This window comes from Chinchilla lanigera, unplaced genomic scaffold, assembly GCF_000276665.1.
Source record: "Chinchilla lanigera isolate Chin_1 unplaced genomic scaffold, ChiLan1.0 scaffold00007, whole genome shotgun sequence".
NCBI classification, from domain to species: domain Eukaryota; kingdom Metazoa; phylum Chordata; class Mammalia; order Rodentia; family Chinchillidae; genus Chinchilla; species Chinchilla lanigera.
In genome coordinates, this window is record NW_004955408.1 from 24000066 (window position 1) to 24022757 (window position 22692).

The 22692-nt window shown below is 35.1% G+C and overlaps 1 protein-coding gene across 4 annotated transcripts in view; it reads left to right on the top strand.

Annotated features, from left to right (window-relative positions):
- Positions 1 to 22692, top strand: part of Ranbp17 (RAN binding protein 17) — a 315493-nt gene that overhangs the window by 222565 nt on the left and 70236 nt on the right. For all 4 annotated transcript variants that reach the window (XM_005376323.1, XM_005376325.1, XM_005376324.1 and 1 more), the window contains 3 exons: positions 4176 to 4239; positions 4330 to 4438; positions 17580 to 17683. In XM_005376323.1, the coding sequence (XP_005376380.1) occupies positions 4176 to 4239; positions 4330 to 4438; positions 17580 to 17683 (277 nt within the window). The remainder of the gene's footprint in view (positions 1 to 4175; positions 4240 to 4329; positions 4439 to 17579; positions 17684 to 22692) is intronic.

Sequence of the window (22692 nt, forward strand, 5' to 3'; positions counted from 1 at the left end):
TCCCTCAAGTATTCCTTTGATCTTATCATTTCTTTTCCCAGAAGCCCAGAATCACTTCCATTTGCTTCTTAGATCAAAGTAAAATTGTTGATTTGAATTTGAGTCCTTTAATGGTACCTTACTGAGTTCCTATTGCTAATTTCCTGATCCATCACACATTCATAATTTGAACTTCATACTTGGGCCAAGAAATTTTATTTTACCTTCTGCTTGACACCCTTTATTATCTTTCTTACTCCATTCTCCCTGCTTTGAAACATTTAGGCTCAACTACTCTTTTTCAAATTTTCATTTCTTGCTAAAGATTTAGTAAAGTCATGCTAAAGTAGTTGTAATCCTTAGTTATTTAGTGCTTAGTAAATACTAATTGCTTTTCATTTCTCTCCCATCATCTTATTTTTCTTAATGTTCCTGAACTTGTTATCTGTGTATCAGATATGGATGTAATATAGTGTTCAGTCTTTACTAGTCTTTTTTCCTCCTACTGTAAGTTAGAATTTATTGAAGACTAAAACATTTTTTTCTGTCCTCTGTAGTTTCCAAAACTTCACATAGTATGCATTTAGGCTATATTGTTATCTCTCCTGTTAAGTGAGTAAGCCTTAACTCCTGAGCTTTGTAAGTAATTATTAGTATCACTTAAGATGGTTCATCTTAATTATACCTGTTTGAATTTTTTTAGTTCAGTAGGTAGCATTAATGAGCATAATCCTACTTTAACTAAATTTGTATTTCAGTAGCCATACCTACCTAAAGTAATTTCTGACATGTAGTATTCTTATCTTTGAACATTTTTTCTATTATCAGGATCTAATTCTATCTGCATTCTCTCTCTCTGAACATCTATGTCTCTTAAATATTTGCCTAGATCAGCATCACTATCCACCATCTTGTACTTGGTGAATGTGTAGCATAGCATTCCAGTTCTAAAACAGTTTTTTCACATTTTGACACTTGTACATAGGATTTATTTTATGGTTGTATTTTAAATTCCATTTTTCTTTCTTAGTAGTGCATAGGTATTTTAATAATCAGTGATGTTTGGATTTGATGAAATGTGGCAGATAGTAAAGGTTTGATATTATAAGTTGAAGCTGTATTTACTGCTGAACTAAAGTATGTGGTACTCGTGTAATTTAAGAAACAAATTTATTTTCAACTAAGTTATTGCCCTCAGATAACTTAGTTTCAGATTTTCAGAATTTTCAGCCATCTGAAGGATACGCCATTCTTTTGATCTTTTCTCAACTTTCTCCCCCTGTTTTTATGCTAGCTATCAATAAGACCATCTTCATCTTTCTATTTTATAATCACATAGATACAGGAATCAGGAATTGCCTGGGAATTTTAACAGGTTATGGACTTTGCTAATGGATGTGATAGTGGCACATTAATGAATTGATTCTTCATAGAAGAAAAGATTTCCCTGACCCTTCTCAGACCTAGTTCCAGTTTTAGTTGTATTTGAAGAAGCTAGTGATCTCTGGAGGAACAAACTCTAACCTCTTTAGAGTCAAGTGGATATGGTAAAACATAGTGAAAACAGCTTATGCATTAGAATCAAGACAGACCTGGATTTGAATCTTGACTCTACCATTTACCTGTTTCATGTGTGACTTTTAAGAAACTCTTTTACTACTTAAGACTTCTAGTACTGTTGATATTACAGTTACTCTCATTACCCTGTTTACTGTTGTGAGCTGCAGGCCTCTGAAATCTAACCTAGTATTGACATAATTCATCTAATGCTTCCACCCAACTAAAATAACACAGCCTATAATAACCCTAGTTTCTTAGAGAGTAAGATGAAAGTACAAAGATCATAGAAATGTATCCACATGCTTTTTGTAGCATTACAAATCTTCTTAAGGTCATAACTAGTTTGGAGTTGAATTTCTGTAAGAGAATGTAAGTATTCTTCTAATTCTTTATTTAAAAAGTAAAAATTCTTACTCATTTTTTCTTTAGGGTATAATTAAAAGGCAGTTAGGCTGGCCTTGGTACAGAGTACACAGATGCAGTTCTACAGAAAATATGTCTTTGGCAGATGAAATTCTTCCTGTGAATGTTCTCTTTATTGCATCCATAAATATTCTATTGTCAAAATATGACTTACTGTTTATTAACATCACTGACAGGAAAATCCCTGTTAATGGCAACATTCATATTACCTATAGACCCTGTCACTTTTGACTTTGAAATTTCAAGAGCATTGAATTTGGTAATTACTTAAGCTATTTCTAAGTCTATTGATTCCCACTCTTGTTTAACTGAGTGAACTTTGATTGACAGTTCTGCTTGGTGATTGATGATTTTGGAAAATCATCAAATCCACCATCTTTAGACGGGAGAAAACCTGCTACCTCTCAGCTTTGATCTTGTTGGCCTTTAGTCTGTCAAAAGAACACAATGTATTGACTATCCAACATGAGCAAAGCACTGAGCAAAATGAATAGATGCACCCCCTGCCCTTAGAAAGATTATAGTCTAAGAAAAGCTAAGGTGAGCCAAATATGAATGCTTAATATGCAACTGTAACAGTTACTTTGGATCCAGAAGGGCTTCACTCTAAATCATACTAATTGTCTGTCTTTTTGAAAGTTATTCATTATTTATTTTTAGTATGTATCCTCATCTGAAAAATAAGTATAATACTGCCTATTTCATAGAACTGTGAGAATTAGCTTTACAGATAGTAGACATTATATAAAGTCTCTGCATCTTTTTGTTTTCTTTCCTGATTTATAATTGGCTAGATCTTTGAATCATCTGATTTTTAAGACAATCCTGGAAGTTAGCTTCAGCATAGATTTCATCTTTATTTGTTGGAGAGGTAGCTGAGGTTCAGACAGGCTGAGTATATTATTACTCAGACTCATCCAGCTGTTTTGAATGATGTAGGCGATCGAGAGCCTGCGTTTCCTAACTTGTGTTCAAGTGTGTTTTTCACTCTCTTACACCCATACTGGAGTAACTAAAATTCAAAATTAGGCCTTTCAGTGCCATTGTACAGAGGCAACTTAACAGAATTGTAAATTTGGAGATGAGACAGAGCAGAGTCGGTATTCATTGTAACATAAATGGAGTGATGTGCAAATGTTACAGTCTTCAAGAAGACATGACCTTGGGGCTGGGGACTTAGCTCAGCGGCAAAAGCACCTGCCTGGCAAGTGCAAGGCCGTGAGTTCGGTTCCCGGTACCGGAGAAAAACCCAAAAAAAAAACAAAACAAAACAAAAGAAGACATGACCAACACTATAGGGAATAGCTACAATAGAAAACACTTGACGATGATAAAGTAAGAAAAGAGGGCCTTTGCATACCAAACAGACATGCTTAGGACCCACATCACACTAGAAATTATTTAGGCCTTCTATTCTTGTTTTATAATTAATTGCTCAACCTTGATTCTCAGAGTTTTAAACTGTTCAGGTGATAATATGGTACACTACAAAATTATGTTTTTTAGAATCAAACCTCAATTCAAATCTCAGTGCTATCAGTGCATAGTTGTGTAATCTTGCTTAGGAAAGTGACTTAATTTCTCTGAGGTTCTGTTTTCTTATCTCTACAAAATAAAAATAATAAATAATATTTAACATTGTAATTGTGGAGATTAGGTGAAATAACATGCAAAATGCCTTCCACATAGACACTTGAGAAATTAGTACTTTTAAATTGTCCTTCAGCACTTGAGGGTGTGCGGTCCACTATATCTTCCTGACTGTATTCTGATCTAAGATTTCCAGCTGAGCTCATCGTTTCTTAGAATTCAATAATTCCCTCTTTCTTGATAGCCTATTATGGGTCTTTTATAATTATTTTATTATAAAATAACACAAAGTAAAAAGAAATTCTCAGGTTATAACCAAAATGTAAAATGGGTCAGTTTTAATTTTCCACTAAGACTTTAATAGTAAAGGAGTTCTTGTTTTAATTATAAAATTCATTCTTCCTTTCCATAACTAGAATATGTATAAGATGGAAAAGTAATTGCACTGGTTAATAATGGATTATCATTTCTAACAGAATGAAAGGTATTCTATAGGAATACTCTGAAATCATATTTATTCTTCAGAAGTAGAAATTAATGCCATTTTAGCTTGGTGTTATTTTGTGATTTATTATGTGTTGGTAAAACAAATATATTTTCCCAGATTCCTTAACTTCTATTACCTATATCCTTTTAAAAAAACTTGTGAAAATAGATGCTGTGAAATTCATGCTAAAAAATCACACGGTAAGTCTAAATTCCTTAGTTAATGCCTTGAATTTTCTGGATAGTTAGGTCAACCATTAGTAACTGTGGCTACTCTTTTACTTTCATTAGAGTGAACACTTTCCCTTTCTTGGCATCAATGACAGTTACAGTCTCAGTGACCTCAGATGCCGAACAACCTTCTACACAGCCCTCACTCGCCTTCTGATGGTAGATCTAGGTAAGGTTAAGAATTTAAGCTAAATTATTATACCATCAGCAATATACAAAGTCTGCCCCAAAAAATGCTTACACACTTCAGGAAAAGAAGAACTTGTATAAATATTTTAATACTAAATTTATTGAGACATCATGATATTAATACAGTTGGCCTCTACAATTACAAGAGGTGCACAAAACGGTGGCCATTAGCTTCCAGACATTAGTACAGTGAACTGCTGCTTGGGTAACCCTCGTCACTGATATTGCTACACATGCATTTTCATTTTCTTCTCTAAGGACCAGCAGTGTGGTGGGTTCTCTGCAAAATACTACATCCTCTAGGGTCCCCCATATGAGGGCAATACCATCTGTTGAAAAAACATCATACTGTTTTTCTTTTCCTGAAGTATGTGTACATTTTTTGGTGGATTTTGTGTTTGTGTGAATAAAAGAGTGCAATACTAGTAGGTATTACATTTAACTTATTAGCAATGGCTCTGTACCTTTCTAAAATTTGAGCATTTACTTGTTAGCACCATAGCTTAAAGACAAAATCTTTGCACTTTAGATGGTATTTTTCACTTCATTTAGCACTTACCTTGGTTCTTTACCTCAAAAGTTATTTTTTGTGTATCCTTTGACCCATTCATTTCACCTATTATGAATCTAGGAATAATCTTAAGCACAGGAAGACTTGTTTATAGTAACACTCAAACAAGAGGAAAAAGAGAAACAATGTCAGTGTCCTATAGCAGTGATGGGGTGAACCCATGGCACACATGTTACAGCAGACTGTGTCATTGAGAGCTCTAAAAGGTTTGCTGTCACTGTCCTACAGGGAATTAGAAAATTATGGCCCACCCACTTACTTAATGGAATGATTTGTAGTCATTAAAAATGATGGTTTGAGGGGGCTGGGGATTTAGCTCAGTGGCAAAAGCGCCTGCCTGGCAAGCGCAAGGTCGTGAGTTCGGTTCCCGGTACCAGAGAAAAACCAAAAAAAAAAAAAAAAAAAAAAAAAAAGATGGTTTGAAGACAGGACTATGCATGAAATTTTGTGTTATAATATGAAGTGAAAAGGCAAGTATTGTACTATGTAAGTGGTATGATGGATAGCATGGGGGAAATGCATAAAAAAGGCTTAAATGAAGTTGTTCAAAAATACTAAATATAGCCATTTTGGAATGCAGTATGGAAGTTCCTCAAAAAATTAAACTAGAACTACCATATAATCCAGCAGTCCATTGTTGGTTATATACAAAGGGAAAATGGAGAGACATTTACACTCACATGTTCATTGCAGCACCATTCACAATAGCCAAGATATGGAAACAACCTAAATGTCATCAAATGATAAATGAATAAAGAAATTGTGGTGTATATATATACACAATAGAATGCTCTTCAGCTCTAAAAACAAGGAAACTAGGGGGCTTGGTTGGCTATTCCTCTAATCCCAGCGTTCTAGGAGGCTGAGACAGGAGGATCACAAGTTGGAGCCCAACTTGGGCAACTTAGCAAGCCTCTCTTTCAAAATAAAAATTGCTGGAGGTATAGTTCAATGTAAAGGCCCTGGGTTCAATCCGCAGTACTGCCTGCACCCCGCAAAAAAAAACACCAAGGAAAGCCTGCCAGCAGTTGCAATAACATGGTCGAACTTGTAGGACATTGTATAATGAAATAAGCTAGGCACATAGACAAATAATGCATGATCTCGCTCATATGCGGAATCTAGAAACATTGATTTTATAGAATTAGACAGAATGATAGTTATCAAAGGCTGAGTAGTTGGGGATGCAGTGTAAAATGATATTGGTCAAAGCTTTGATACAGAGTTTCAGGTAGGTAGGAGGAATAAAGTTTAAGAGATCTTTTGTATACCATAGTAGCTATAATTAATCACAACATACTGTATTCTTAGAAATAATAAGAAAGTGGATGTTAAGTATTCTCACCACAAAAATGATAGCTGTGAAATAATACACATTGAATTAGTTAAATTTAGTCATTCCATATTATATATACACTGAAAAACGTGATATATGTGGTAAATACATACAATTTTATCTGTAAGTTTAAAAAATAATAACTAAAACGTGCTGAAGTTTGTCTTTGTGTTGTAGGTCATAGGTAATTTTCCCCACTTCAGGTTATTTGAATTCTTCTTGAATAGGTAACTTTTATAATGGCAAAAAGTTTACTTCTAATTTTTATAAAAATTATATTAACTGATATATAAAAGTTGTACATATTTAATGAAGTACCATGTAATGTTTCAAGACATGTGTATATTAGATAATGTTTAAGCATATCTTTAGGGGCAGGAAGTTGCTGAGAATCAAGGCCATGGCTTGTGTATCTAGGCAAACTCTAGGCCACTGAGTTACATCCCTAGCCCAATGTTAAATGTATCTGTCACATCAAATATTTATCACTTATTTATGATGAAAACTTTGACAATCCTTTCATCTGGCTTGTCAAAAATGTACAGTACATCTTTGTTGTCTATGGTCACCCCATTGTGCAGTGGTAGTGCACTGGAACTTCGTACTCCTATCCACCTGTGAGTAGGAATAAGAAATCCCAGCATGCCACTGCACGGTGGGTGATTGCAACCTTCCTCCACCCCACCACAACCCCCCCCACCTCTCCCTTTCCTCTGAGACCACCGTTCTGCTCTCCAGTACTGTCACATCAACTGTTGTAGACCCCAATATGAGCAAGATCATGAAGCATTTGTCTTCCTGTGTCTGGCTTATTTCACTTAACACAGTGATTGCCAGCTCCATCCGTGTTGCTGTAAATGATAGAATCTCATTTTTTTTTACAGCTGAATAGTATTTATATATTTTTCACATTTTTTATCCATTTATCACCTGATGGACACTTACATTTTCATATCTTACCTTTGTGGATTGTGCTACAGTAATCATGGAAGTACATACTGATTTCATTGCTTTTGGATATTTAACCAGTAGTGTGATTGCTGAATTATATGGTAGGCTTTTTTTTTTTAATTTTTTGAGGAACGTTCATACTGTTTCTACCAACAGAGTGCAAAAGTCCCCTCTTTTCCATATCCAGCACTTACCTTTAGTCTTTTCATAACAGTATTCCTTACTTTGGTGAGGTGCTGTTTCCCTGTAGTTTTGATTTGTATGTCTTCTTTTTCGAAATGTCTATTTAGATATATTGCTCATTTTCTAATCAGGTTTGTTTGTTCAGTTGATTGGTTTTGGTACTGAATTTTTAGAGCTCCTTATATATTCTGGACATCAACTCTTCATCAGCTGAGTAGTTTGCAAATATTTTCTCCCATTCTGTAGGTTGTCTCTGCACTCTGATCGTTTCCTTTGCTTTACAGAAACCTTTTAGTTTAAGGTAATCCTAGTTGTCTGGTTTTGCTTTTGTTTCCTATACTCTTGAAGTCTTGTTCAGAAAATGTTTGCTTTCTTTCAATATATTTTATTGTAAATGCAGAGTTAATGAGAAATAGCCATAAGTAGTCAGACCCTTAGAACAAGCGCTTGAGGCTTTCTATGTAGCCATGTCATTCTGGATTCCCATTTTGCACATTTCAATTCCACAGGTTAGATCAGTGGTTATAGATACATGAGAGGATTCAATCAATAACAGGGCCATCCTTAGTGAATATAATACCGATGATATTTTTCTCTGAAAATGTATTGATTAATCTGTCACCTTAAATATGAAGTTTTTAAAATGTCATCGTGCACAAGGAAAGAAGATGAATAATTTTATTTTGCACAGAAAAGGCTTTGAACCTTGAAATAGAAAGGTGAGTAGACTTCTCAATGGTCTACATCATAATATTTTCATGAATTTCAGCAGAATAAGTCACCAGAAAGACAAACAGCAAAAAAAGTTGAGAGAAATGCAACTAGAATGATTAAAGAGTTTAGTGGGATTGATTTCTAAGAAAAGATTAAAAGAACCTTGTATGTATAACTTGGCTAAGTGACAAGTAGGGCTAGAAGCAAAGAGAACTGTCTATAAATATTTGAAGAGTGTAAACCAGGCATGCAAAACCCAATCATCTGCTACCTTAGGCAAATGGAAGATCTGAGTGACAGCTCTTCATACTGCACACTGACCTGTTTACCTCTCTGCTGCTGCCTTCAAAAGAGGAGGAGCAGCCCCAGACTCTGGTCACTGTCCTCACCAATCATTTATTGGGTTTAGTGTGCTGAACTCTGAGCCCAAGGCAATGATGAACCAGGCATACTCAGCCCTGGCCACAAGGAGCTTGCCTTTCTTGTTCCCATTGTCCAAGCATTTAAAGAAGACTTTAAATCCTAGACTAGACTTAATTTATTTTGCAACCCTTAAAAATACCATATTCACACACTGAAAGAAGTAGGGAGACTAAAGTTAAAGAGAAATATCTGGAGATTTCTTAGAAATAGCCTCACATTGCTCACATCTTCAGAACCTTGAAATGGAATAGAGCAGTATTTCCTGTTTCATATGGTGACCATGCACAAAAGAACCCCATCTATCTGTAGTAGCTTTAAACAAAGGATACACTCCAAACACAATGTGGACTCTATTCCGCGGCACTACTGCATTTATCATTACATTAATAATTGATATTTATTTTGATACCCAGAAAGACTCTACATGGCAAATTTGCTTATATTTAGGATTGCTTAAAGTAATATATGAGATATAGGAAACTGAAGTAAACATATATAATTTGAATAACTAATGGTATTTTATTGTTTCCCAGATTGGATTCCTTTGAACTTGTGCTTGTAATAATATAAATTGATATATTTTGGTTCAAAGTGGGTTTTTTTTTTTAAATAAAAGGTAAATATTTTTAGGTATCTTGAGTGAAACAGAAAGAGACTATGACAGAAGTGCCTGGTGCACAATAGGTGCTCAATATAAGTCAGCTGTATCTGAATTACAGATGAAGTTAAAGTGCTCACTTCAGCACTAAAATTGGGACGATACAGTGAAGATTAGCATGGCCCCTGCACAAGGATGACATGCAAAATAAAAAGAAGAAAGCAAAGAAATTAAAAACTATAGCAACTTTACTTGAAGAACTTTTATACCACTTGAAAAGAGGCTCTTTCCTTATTTTTTACATGGCTTTTACTTTTTTAAATAATTAAATACATATTGAAACATCAAATGATGACTTCTGATATAAATTGCCAGAGTTGCTTTTCCCAAATCCCTTGAGAACTTTCAGAGTGTTGACGTTGTGTTTTCATATTTTTCTAGCATCAAGCTCAGTGTCTCTACATTGTAAGTGCTCTCTAAATGCTTGTTGAGTGAATGACAAACAAGTGTACAGTAGCCAAGATGCCGTCGTCATGGCTCCTGGAATCAGCTCTACCTATCAGGGTCTTTCTGGAAGTATCTTTGATCGTTGATCTCTCCGAGACAAAATATAGCAAGTGGCTGGTTACACTCAGAAGTGTTTGCTACCTCTTTACAGTGTTACTACTTTGTAGATGATCATCTGCTGAGTATTGTTGAACGTAGTTTCTATTATTTGAAGCCTTATCTCATAAGCTAGATTGATGGGAATGTTGCTGTCAGAATTTCTGTATATGGCTTGATAGTTTTCTATTGTGTGTTTACTGTCATGGAAACAGAAGAAAAGGTACTGTTGTCAAGAACAGCACAGATCCATGTATTAAATGAAAGAAATAAAAACATTAGGTAATAAAAACTGTGCTCAAGTAAAAAAAATTTGAGAGCAAACTTTATACCACTAATTTGAGCTATGGGGTGGGTGTGGGCAAGAAAAAAAAAAAAGATAAAACACCTAACCAACCTGCTTACAAAAGTATTCGATGTGATTCTTGAATTGAAATATGAAACATATGCTAATTAAATCCTACAAAATAAATTAAATATGTGTTATATATATATATGTATGGTATGTATTTTAGAATGATTAGAAAAAGGGAACAAAAGTAGGTGTCACATTAACTGGTATTTGCTTTGAAATGCATTTTGGTTTCTGTTCAGTAGTTTGTACTTTGTGTGAATTTAATTAGATGTTATGTGCCCTGATTGTATTTCAGATGAAAATGGGGGATTGGGGCAATAAAGAGTTGTACTGTTCTATCAATTGCTTCAGCTACACTTGACAAAGTGTTCACTTGTAAGAGCAGAATTGAAATCATTTCATCATTAGAATGATGATTCAGAACATTCAAGAGATGTTTGGCTGTGTTCTTTTTGTAGTCTAAAAACTTATCATGCAAAAAGCAATGGGTGACAACCGTATGTGCATGCGTGTTAGCCCTTTCAAGAATCACTTAGGGCTCCCGGGTTATTTTAAAATTAACTTTGTCAATCTAATAAACTGAAGGAAAGAGTTTACCCTAGCCAGTAAGTGGGGAGCCTCTAGGGAGCTGTTCGGTGTAAGATACTTGAATAAATAAAAACCTTCTGTTTTGTTTAATTCAAATGAAAGTGAGTTCAGTTGACAAATATCAAAGAGGGGAGGTGTGAACTCAGAGCTCTTTGTTTTGTGGAGAGCCAGATGTTATTAGTTGCAAATTGTTTGCTTACAAATGTGAAATTGCTTGGTGTCACCAGTCATTGTCTTTCCTTGGCTATTTCATGATTACACCTCATATTAAACTACTCAGATGAGAATTGTGTGATAGAATTTGAGTGAGCATTGAATTCTTTGGGTATTTAAACTTCTAAAAAGCAATATTTTTAATAGGTGAATACTAATATTAAAATGGTGTTTATGGAGGTTAAAAGAGAATTCTGCCTTTTTTTAGAGGTGAAGATAGCGTACTATACGCATATTTCTGTGTTTTGTATCTGATAACTAGCACCTGAAGATATTAGAAGGTTAAATTTGAGAAATTTTAAATTATAAGTAAATGATTTAACTATAAAGGGTAGAATACTCTAAAAATAGCTACTAAAGGTAGAATTAAAAATTTTTCTTCACTAAGAATAGCTGTCACCTTTTTACAAATTTATAATCTGAAAACTACTTTTAGGTATATACTATCCTATTTGATTCTCACAACAGGCTCCATTTAGTAAGTATTATTCAGTTGTTCAGCTATTAGAAAACTAAGGTTCAGTAAGATTAGATGAGTTTCCCAGGATCAGTCATGTGGCAGGTGTCCCTTGGACCACATATTTTCACTCACCTTTGCTAAACTGTTCTTTACCTTTCACCTTCTCAATAAGAAATCTGACTTTTTCTACTTCAATTTTATTTGAATTGTTTGGACCAAATGATTGATTTGGGTCTTGGGGACAGTGAGAAGAAGGGTTAAAGGATTACTTTCTAAGCTTCCGTGGATTAAATAAATAGATTTGTGTTTATTATTTGTCCTATATAGGCATATTTCAGGCTTATAGTCAGTGAAAACAAGATGTAATTTTTAAAATATATTCTTATGTCTAATAATTGGGCAAAGCATATTCCTTCTCATGGATTAAGGACATAAAGGCAGCTATCCCAGGGAGAATTAGCAAGGGAGGGGCTGGATCAGAAATAGCTAACGTTCTGATAGATAGAAAAATACGTCAAATATCACCTGTGTCCGTGACTTGGCAGACGCTTTGGAAAATAGATTGGGGTGGGGGCAGTGAGGGGTAAAGAAGCAGCTGGAAATACTTAGACTCTATAATGAGATAATTAAGACTAATTAGATGGCCCTGTAGGCAGAAAGCTGCCCATTAAGTCTAGATCCAGTTTTAATAACTTACCTGGTTTTGAGGGTAGAGTCCAGAACACCCTAGAGAATGAAATGCTTCAGGGGTGAAACTTTTAGGGTAGGTTTCTTAGAAAAGGAATAGCAGTGGTCTACACTGGGCAGTGTATCTTTCTAGGAATTAAAGTAAACATCCCGGGGAATTTCAAGGAGTCTCAGTTTTCTCATCCATTAAATGGAAATACCTACCTTGAAGAGTTGTTATGTGGTTTAAATATGATAAAATTACATGAAGGACCCTTTATAATATAATCAGACATATTCATAGGTTCCAGTCATGAGAATGTGGACGTCTTTAGCATATCATTATTCTGCCCGCTAACCTGACATATCACTAATGCTTAAGTATTTCACACAGTATTTCCCGTATAATAAATCTTAAGTAAAAGTTGGCTATCATCATTTATAACTGCCATAATTATTTTTATTACATTCTTCTTCTTGTCCACCTTTCCAGATCCCCAGTAATCCAGCTGTTGTTTGAATTCAGAAATAAATTTTATTGTTTTATGTATTTAAAGGGGGAGATAGAAGAACAGACCAGATTACTTTTGTTGAAATTTCTTTTTTCTTTTCAGATTCTCATGCCATAAACTTTGCCCTTCTAAAGATACAGTTCAGTGGATTTTATTATATTTAGAATATTCACAAGGTTTCTTTCTCCCTATCCCCTGTCAGCTAATTATCTTTCTGTCTCTATGGATTTATCCTACTCTGGACATTTGCTAGTTTTTTGGGGGGTGGGGGCTACAGGGTCTTCCTATATAGTTCAGACTGGGCTTCAACTCACTGTGTAAACCATGCTGGCCTTGAACTCGTGGCAGTCTTCTACCTCAGCCTCCCAAATCCTGGGATTAAAAGCATGTACCGCAGTGTCCAGCCGTATGTGGCTTTTATGTCTGGCTTCTTTCACTTAGCATGTTTTCAAGTCTCATATTTAGTATGCTTTGGTACTTTATTCTTTTTCTGGCTAAATAATATTCCATTGTATGTATGTACAGTTTGCTTATCTATTCATCTCTAGATTAGCACTTTAGATTTCTGCTATTTCTACCTTTCGGTCATTATGAAATAATACTGCTAATGAACATTTGGTTGTGGACATGTGCTTTTACTTCTCTTGGAGTGAAATTACTGAGTCAAATAGCAACTTTGAGTGACTGCCAAGCTTTCCACAGTGGCTATACCATATTATGTTGTCTGTACACCCTTACATCGTACCATTTGAGATTTTAAATTGTACAAAATAATAAATGAAATCTTCTACAAATATCTGACAGCTAACATACTATTCTAATGTAACATCTCTACAGGAAAAAATATTTATAATGTCTAAAAATAATAACTTTCTGTTCAGTCACTGCACCAGAAATTCAGTAGAGGTGGTTAGCTTTGGATTTTTACCTAACGCCAAAGTATTTATTATTTTTCTATATATATGACTGAGAACTTAATACTATTGTTAGTATTTATTTTTCAGTGACATATTAGTTTATAAATTAGTCCTTCACCTTCAAATCATATTGGTTTCTGTGCCTTTGCTTGTAAGAAAAAAAAAACTAGCAGCTTCATTTATTATTCACAAAATTATTACATATAAATTTGGCATACTAAATGTATGACTTCATACTTAAATATGAAGTTATAAGGTAACAAGCTCATGTTTTTTTCTTTTGTATTAGAAACAGTAAATGATACCTCTGTGGTAACACAAATGAGGAAAAAATCTTTAATATATTTTGTATAAAATTGTTTGCGTAATATAAACAAAAATGGTCCATTGTCCAGTTTAGGTAAAAAGCACATATGTTCCAATAACAGAGGAACAGTGCTAACTGAAACAAACATTTTTCAGTGACACACAGGTATTTGACATTTGCCAGCCCTAAACCCAAGCGTTTACCTACGAATTCCATTTTTCTCACCAGGAATTCTCTTACTCAGTCACTCCACAGATACTTGTAGAGTGTCAGATTCTATTCCAGCATTAGGATATACTTGTCATGAAAATAGACCCAGGTTTCTTCCCCAGGTTGCTTCTATTCTAGTAGAGAAGGCAAACAATAACTGTATAAACATGTAAATTGGTAGTTATAACGAGTCCTGTAAGAAAAGTAAAGCAGGTTATGGGGTTGGAGAGTGACAGAGAAGGGACACTGGATACTGCTTTAGATAAATTGATCGGGGAAGAGCTTTCTGAGGAAATATATCCAAATAGAATTGCTCCTCACATTCCTGCCTTCGTCGTGCCTTGTCTCTGTATTCCCAGTATTCATTTGCCTCAAAATCTGATTGGAGAAAGAGGTGGAATCCGGAAGCTTTTTGATCCGTAGCTCAGAATATTAAGTGGAGTTGAAATATAAAGTTCTGAATTTGTCTCTGTTATGAAAAAACATCTTTACCTTGGAAAAATAAACACTTTATTAGAAAAGCTTTGTTCACAAAGGCAAAAGGCTAAGCTGGCAATCTTGTTGCACGTTATTTGATTACTGTAATGACCTCTCTCTATATCCATGTTAAACTCAAGACAACAAAACTGCTAATGGCTGTCATTTATGAAGTGCCAGCAGGGAGAGTTACAGATGTTTTGTCATTTAATTCTCCCAGCCAAACTTTATAAAGTAACTATTATATCTCTTAATTACAAATGAGGACGGTAAGGCCTAGATGCCGGACAACTGTCAATAGCAGAGTCAGGATTTAAGCTTAGATAAACTTAACTGAGGGCCTCTATTCTTTCCAACATCCGTATCTTGCCTCGCTTGACAATGTTACAAATAATATTTCAACACTTAGAAAAACAGTAGCCCTACATTTCAAAATACCTTACAGTAAGATTATGTAGTTTAAGTATAATGTGCATATATATTCCGTGTTTAGGGTTTGGTAGTGTTTATATTTGTTGTATTATTTTATATCAGGTATTAAGAAACTAAGGATTTTTTTTAAACTGCCTTTACTGAGCACTACTTTTCATTCAAATACATAATACAGTATAATGCCAGGCACTGTTTTTGGTGCTCATACTAGTACCACCACTGTTTATTGACCATCTTGTATTTTCCATGTATTACAACGTTTAATCTTCACAGTAACTCTCAATGATAGATATTTTTATACTTATTTTATAGGTGGGGAAACTGAGACTCAGACTTAGTAAAATATCCATAGTTAAAACAAGTAAAATATCCATAGTTAAAACAGTGTATGTTGGAGGAAGCTAGAGCTCTTAACTGTAGAGCCCTATATCATTCTCTTTCACAGAGGAACACAAAGATGCAGTCTCAGTTCTCCAGAAGCTAAATCCAAGATACTATGAATGTAGGCTAATTAATAATTTACGTATGTACATTATAAATCTCTGTGTGTGTGTTGTATGTGTATTTGTGCTGGGACTTGAACCTAGGATTTTATGCATGCTAGGCAAGTGTTCTATCACTGTACTTTACCCCCAACCAAGTAGGGACTATAACCCTAACCAAATGGTGGTGGTTGTGGTTGTATTAGTGGTATTATTAGATCTGTGCTTAAATATCTGGAATTCAAGGCATCCTGTACTAAAGAGTCAGGCAAGGGGGTAAGGGGGTTGTAGCTCAGTGATAGAGTGTAGAGTATGCACTCAGCCTTGAGTTCAAGGACCTGCAAAAAAAAAAAAAAAAAAGCTATGAGAATCCAAAGGGAGAAGGGAAAGTACTTGTGAAGGGACTGGGGAGAGTTTAGCCCAGATACTGGAAAAGCTGTCATTTGACATGGGCCTTCAAAAATAAAAGCTTCCATATAGATCAAATGTTAAACCACCAGCTGACAGAGGAGGATGTGTCTAACAGGACTAATTTAGTCAGGTAGACAGTTGATTTGGCCTTGCTCTTTATCAAGGACCTTGACCCTTGTCTAGAACAGAAGACTTACTGGTCTTTTGACATCTCTTTGTCCACAAACGAAGTACCTCACTCTGTTGGACTCCTGAGACAAAATATGTAAAGTTGAGGAGAAAAGAGAAATCATAAAAAATGCAAGGTCAGCCAGATCAGCCACTCCTTAAGAGTCAAAGGATCTTCTCATTGAGCTCCTGTGTGTGTGACCTTGAACCCCAGTTTCCTTATCTGTAAAATGATAGGATAAAGCTTCTCAAATGGTTGAGTAGCCTAGGAAACTAGCTGAATCCCACCTGTAGAGTTTCTGATTTAGTTGATCTAGAATGGAACCTAGAAATTTGCATTTAACAAGTCCCCAGATGATGTTTATGCTGCTAGCTGAAGGATCAAACTTTAAGGACTACTGGTCTCTCTTTCTGTTGTTTTGTTTTTGTAGTATTGGGATTTAACCCAGGGCCTTTGCCCTGAGCTATATCCTTAGCTTTTTCTTTTTCAGACAAGAAATTGCTAAAGTGCTTGGGCAAGACTTGAACTTCAAATCCTCCTGCCTTAGCCTCCCAGAATTCTGGGCTCATAGGCATGCAGGCATGTACCACCACACTCGTGTTACTGGTCCTTTTCATGAAATCTTATTTTCTCTCTAATGTCCTATTTTGAAACTCTGTTTAAATCAGAAGTCTAGACCATATAGTCTAACTAAGTGTACCACCAAAAGCAAGATGTTTAATCTTTTTTGCCTATTTCATCAGCAATGAAGTGGGATTGGTGGTTCTGTGTGGCATAGGATGAATGACATAGTCCAATCTCATTTAAAAGAAACTACTTTTCAAAAGAATACTATCTAAATTATCAGTTGTGCACATCTGTGTGTAAAGTGAAGACTACTTTGACACAATCTTTTGAGGACACTACACTTTACCTTTAAAGTGAAAAATTAATAGGAGATGTCTGTATTTTTCCTCCTGTCCATAATGAAAAGGAAGATTGGTGTAAGAGGAAGTATACCCATGGAGAATGTAGTTAAAATCCAGATGACCCATGAGGGACCCTGTCCTTTTTGGCAGATAAAGATTTCCCTGCCACCTATTTAATGAATTAATTTTTTAAAAGAGCATAAATAAAAGAGAGTAATAATTTAAAGCTATCTGGGCACCTGAGTCTGTCAGCCCTTTTGGGCCTTGGCACCTAAAGGGGTGGGAGGGGGTTGTCTCTGAGGCTTAGAACGTGGCCTTCTTTGAGGCATTAGGGAAGCTCTGGCAGCCCCAGGAGCTAAAGGGCTGAGATGCCTGGGGCATTAGTCCATTAGATCCAATAAAAAGCCAGGGAAAAAAATGGCTGGTAAGTAAATTTGCTATTTCATTTGGTGCAAAAGAGAAGGCAAAACACCAGAATATTCAATGAGCCAAAGCACAAAATGTGGCGTGGACATGAATGCCGGCTGACCTCTTCTAAGGAGCATTGTTAAGCCTGAATGAAACTCTCAGTGCCGAAGCTGTTATACAGTAGCATGCATTTTTAAACCATGGTGATCCTTTTGTTTCTCTAATAGGTGAAGATGAGGATGAATTTGAGAATTTCATGATGCCTCTTACAGTCTCTTTTGAAACAGTATTACAGATATTTAACAACAACTTTAAACAGGAAGATGTGAAGGTGGGTTTGTTTTTAAACTGAGGAAAGACAATTTTGCTCTTTCTGGAATATCTAGATCCAGAATAAGGTTTTTACATATCTGTGTGTACCTCTTCAGATCTGTATGCCCAATTGCATGTGTCTTTGAGTTGCAGTTTTCATACCAGCACTTTCTAATTTCTTACACAATTAAACTTCGAAGTTGGCAAATGGCTTTGGATAGTCAGTTCCTGATTAAATGGCATAGATTTGTCTCATGTGGCAGTTGCTATCTTTTACAGGATATTTTTTTGAGGGACCTCACTTTAAATATCTCCGTTCCCTCATCTACCCTGCATGGTATGTTTCAACATACCCATATGGAGAAATACACAAATAAACATGCTATAAAACACTACATCTCTAAATATTTTTTTAAACAAGAATTTATATAAATCAAGACTTTATTAAATGGCTAGGCATATATGTATAAATAGGAGCTGGTCTTGAAGTATTGCATTCTTAAACTGAACAAAGTGATTAGGATAACTGATAGCTAAATAAGGTTTTTATGTGCCTGTGGGAGCCATATTAGGATTGATTTGACAAGTCAGTTCAGCTGTGGCAACAGTCATAATATCTAAGACAACATTATGTTTTATTAGTAAAATCCTTAAGTGTAGCAAGCTGTTTGTGACAAAACAGCCCCATATTTTAATATGGGGGATGGAAAGCACAAGCTCTGCAAAATAGAAAATAGTATCTCCTGAAATTATAATGTATCTGAGCTATTTAAACAGACTGACAATGATTATTATTTTTTAAAGATTAATAAAGGCACTCTAGAGAATGTAAGCACCTTTGTTGATGATACTTAGGTCATATTTTATTTTTATTTGAGTTATATCTGAATATTAACCATCTTTTGCATGGCTCCTCTTTACCAAGAAATATTACTAGTAAGAAGCCAAATAGAAAAATGATGGCCTTTGATGATATTTGCATAATTCTGCCAAAATCTAATTAGCCAAATGCTACACCTTTTAATTTAAAATAGAGCTTTTAAAATAAATGTTTATCAGGATGCCATAGTCATAAAATTTTAATACCAAAAGGGATCTCACAGAATTTTTGGTGTTCACAGTCTTGCTGAAATTCATCAGACTTTCCATCCATTTAACTTATTTTTTAGATGTCTTCCAGCTATTTTCACTGATCAACAAAGTCTTTGCAGCTTTAAGGTGGCCAATGCTACCTTTTATCAAAAAGGAGCAGTGAAATTAAGAAACACCATGTTTATAAAAATTACATTTGCCTCATTTGAAGATTTCATTATATTCCAAGCCTGTTTTGATGTAATCCCATCTAGTTTGATAGAAACCATCTTCCTAGAGTCATTTTTAATGGAGTTCCAGTGATATATCCCTAAACTAGCAAGTTCTTAACGACCCTGGAAAGTGACTGCTTGATTACACTTTAACGGTATTTGCAAATAAAATCACAAGTAATTAAGGGGAAATCTCCAGGCTTTTGAGCAAGTTTGATGCATGATAACTGCCTGATTCAGCTTCATCTAGAGTAATGCTGTGTAGGCAACAGCTACTGAGATCAATAGCAACGTAATGATAGTGGCAGAATTAAGTGAGTAACCTGAGAACTGTGCCTCAGAATGCATGCAGCTGCCACGAACCAAGGCCACACAGTGCACTCCGTGCTTCCGTCCTAAATGTTCATCAAAAGACGCCCTGCAGGAAAATGGAGTTAGATGCTCTTTATTGCTGATCGTGTCTCTTGCCACATTTATCAGGGAAATTGGATTAGCAGTTGGCAGCTGCAGGTAGACAAGATTCTGCAGTGATTAAATATGCAGCTTGGCTGCATTTGTTGTGACAGACCTTTAGTAAATTCTACTGTAAGCACCATCTGTCTAATTTGTATAAAGAAAACTTGGTGCTCTAAGCTACCGATAAAGAACTAAATCTGTTGCTTTATCATAAACAAAACTTTTGCACTAAATGCTTTTAAATGTAATTTATTAGGTTAAGGCTATTTTTCTATCATGATGAATAAATAATACATGCAAAAGTGCTTTCAGGTACTTCATTTTGCAAGTACTAGAGATAAAAACAGTCCTGTTTTGTTCTTCAATAAAGTATTTAGTATTCCAATCCACAGGAGGTGATGCTGTTAAAATATCTCTATGAAAATGCCACAGGACTGCCAAATTCATTTAATTTGCAGCCCTTACTAGGATTTTCTAACTCCCTATTTATGGACATTTTTCAAATGCAGATTTCAGGATGAACTTAAACATTATGGACCTATGTTGCCAAACTGAAATATAGTTTTGAAAAAAGGAAATGCTGCAACTCTTAAATTTATAGCTTTGTTTTCTTACTTAGTCCTAATAAAATTGAAAAGAACATTGAATTTTTGTCTTGGGTTTTTTCTCTCCAAAGTAAAGGGAAAAGGAAAAAAATACCTTGACAGATCCTGGCTCTGGAGTGTTACTTCAAAACATATGTTTTTCTGCCTTTAATTTTATCCATAGTAAAATATAGCCTGATACTTCCCTGACTCATGCATCATTTTTGATTTGGCCATGATGTCATCAGTTTTAAGGAAAATGAATGGAAACTTCTCAGAGGAAGAGGAGCAGTTAAATAGGAACCTGCTATCTTTAGTCCCTTCGTAAAAACTCCACAATGTTAAATTATTTAAAATCCTTGATTTTCAGCATGCGCACATTAAAAGTTTTCTCACTAAGTGCCAAATGTTGCAAACAGCACTTTAACAGAATGATTTTGCTTTGATCCCTGTAGCAGTTCCTGAATAATTTATCACAGGTTATTGCCTTAATTCTGGAGAGGGATAGAGCAATAAAGGCAGATGAAAACACTCCAGTTGAAACACCTTGGGGCCTGCTCATTCCTCTGACACGGCTCTTTTGTTGGAACTATTTAGAGGTTATTAAGATGTGTCTCCAGAATTAAGAGTATGCTGTAAGGATGAAGACAGCCATCTTAATTCTAAAGACAAAGCACAATGACCCTTCACCTCCTTTTTCTTTGTTGTTATTATATAGTAGAATTATGAGGATAATATTATAGCTGCCCCCAGTAGTGCCACTACAGTAAAGGTTCTGTCAGACTTTCCATTAGAAACCCTGTTTTGGGGGTCAGGGTGGAAGTAGCCGCATTTCAGCTGTTTCCCAGCCCATCCGTCTCACACTTGGCAAGCAGACAACTGTTCACCATGCAGCCGACTGAAGCACTCAGCATTTCTCCTTGAACTATCCAAAAGGAATCCATAGGATTAGATCATCAGACCTACGGTGCTCCACCAAACAACTCCACTAAAAATACAGGACCCTGTCACTTTTCAGATCAGTTTAGTGTTGTCCAACCACAAGAGAAGAAACTTTTAAAATAAACCTCTTTGTACTGTTTTAAATGAAATGGTAAACTGTGTTTCCTCTTTTCCTACATTTCAGTCAGACCATTCCTCACTCTCAAAATTATTTAGTAGCCTAGACAAGCTCCTAGTTAATACTTTTCCCATCCAGTAGCAGAGCTACGTGCATTTTGGCTGTCAAGAAAATACTTTTTAGTGTTGCATGCTGTGCAGAATAAATACAGTATTCTCAGCTCCTTGAAGATACAAAGTATTCTTTCAACATAAGAAATCTGTAAAATATTTTTGTGCATGTATAAATGTGCCAAAATGGAACCCATACGCACTAATTTTAAAAATGTGTGGAAAAAATATGTTTCTTATTCACATTAACGCTATACTTTCCCACTCAGGTGATTCTATTTAAAGCTTACATTTAGTTATTATATGGCTCCTCTGCTTTGTAGTAACATTTCCTAAAATAAACATTGACATAATTTTATGGCCACATTTTACTCCAATAAAATAAGTATAGATTCGAGTCAGAACACTTCCATTAATTTGACATCTTTTAAGAAAGAAAAGAGTTAAAAAACAAAATAAAAATTGTGATAGAAGAAAAATTAATCTTTCATATAATAACAGTAGTTTAAAATATTTTATTATCTCCCCAAATTTTTATACTGATTTAATGCAATCCCAGAGTATTTTACTAAAAACCCTTTGTACCAGGCAAAAAAAACAAAACTTACAGTTCTTATTCACTAGTTTAAAGTTAAATGGTGGATTCCTTATATGTTGATGGAGCTTCAGGTATTTGAAGAGTAGCCTGTAATCTGTAAGTGTATGTAATAAAAATAGCAAAAAGGCCACCTCACTGGTTGGTAGAGCTGAATGTAGAATCCATAGAATTGCGTAGACTACATTCGTAATAGAACTGTTAGAAGAAAGCTTCTTAGATGTATTTTGTTCTGGAAGCTGTGAGAAATGCGGAAAGCTGGTAAAGAGAAGCACAATTCCATGTAGTCTTTTTTTTTTTAAGCCCGCATAATAGGCAAAATGTTTTTTAAGAGTAGATCACATGAGGTAACTACAAGGAGGCCAGCTACCTATAGAAAAGATTATGGAACAAAGGGGTAAGACATTTAAAGAAGCACAAACAGAGATTCAGAGTTCTCAGATTGTGAATTCCAGGTAATGATCATTGTGTAAACTGTTAGTAAAAACTGAATATTCTTTTAAAAGACATCCAGAAATAATGAGTTGTTATTCAGGTAGAAAAGAAGGGAGGGTGAAAATTCCAGCTACTCTGACAGGTAAAATATTTTTTGCTAATTTCAAAGGTTGTTCAGCTGTTAAGATGAAGGTCAGGATTCATGGCCTTTTTAATGAAAATTTAAGCTTGGCAAGTTTTCTTTTGTTAGCAAGAAGTGAAGAAAGAGAAGATCTAATAAAAAGAAAAGTTCAGAGACTATTTTCTGCCATAGTATTTCTACTAAAACAGTATCTTCACAAATCAGTTCCACATCTCAGTTATCCCTTGTTCTGCTATTATGTTTACTTGTGCTCTTTGTCTGACATTCTAGCATCTGTTTGTGGGTTTTCTTTTTCTCTTCCCAAGCAGCATCCTAAAGATAGCTTAATTAAAAGTCTAGAGT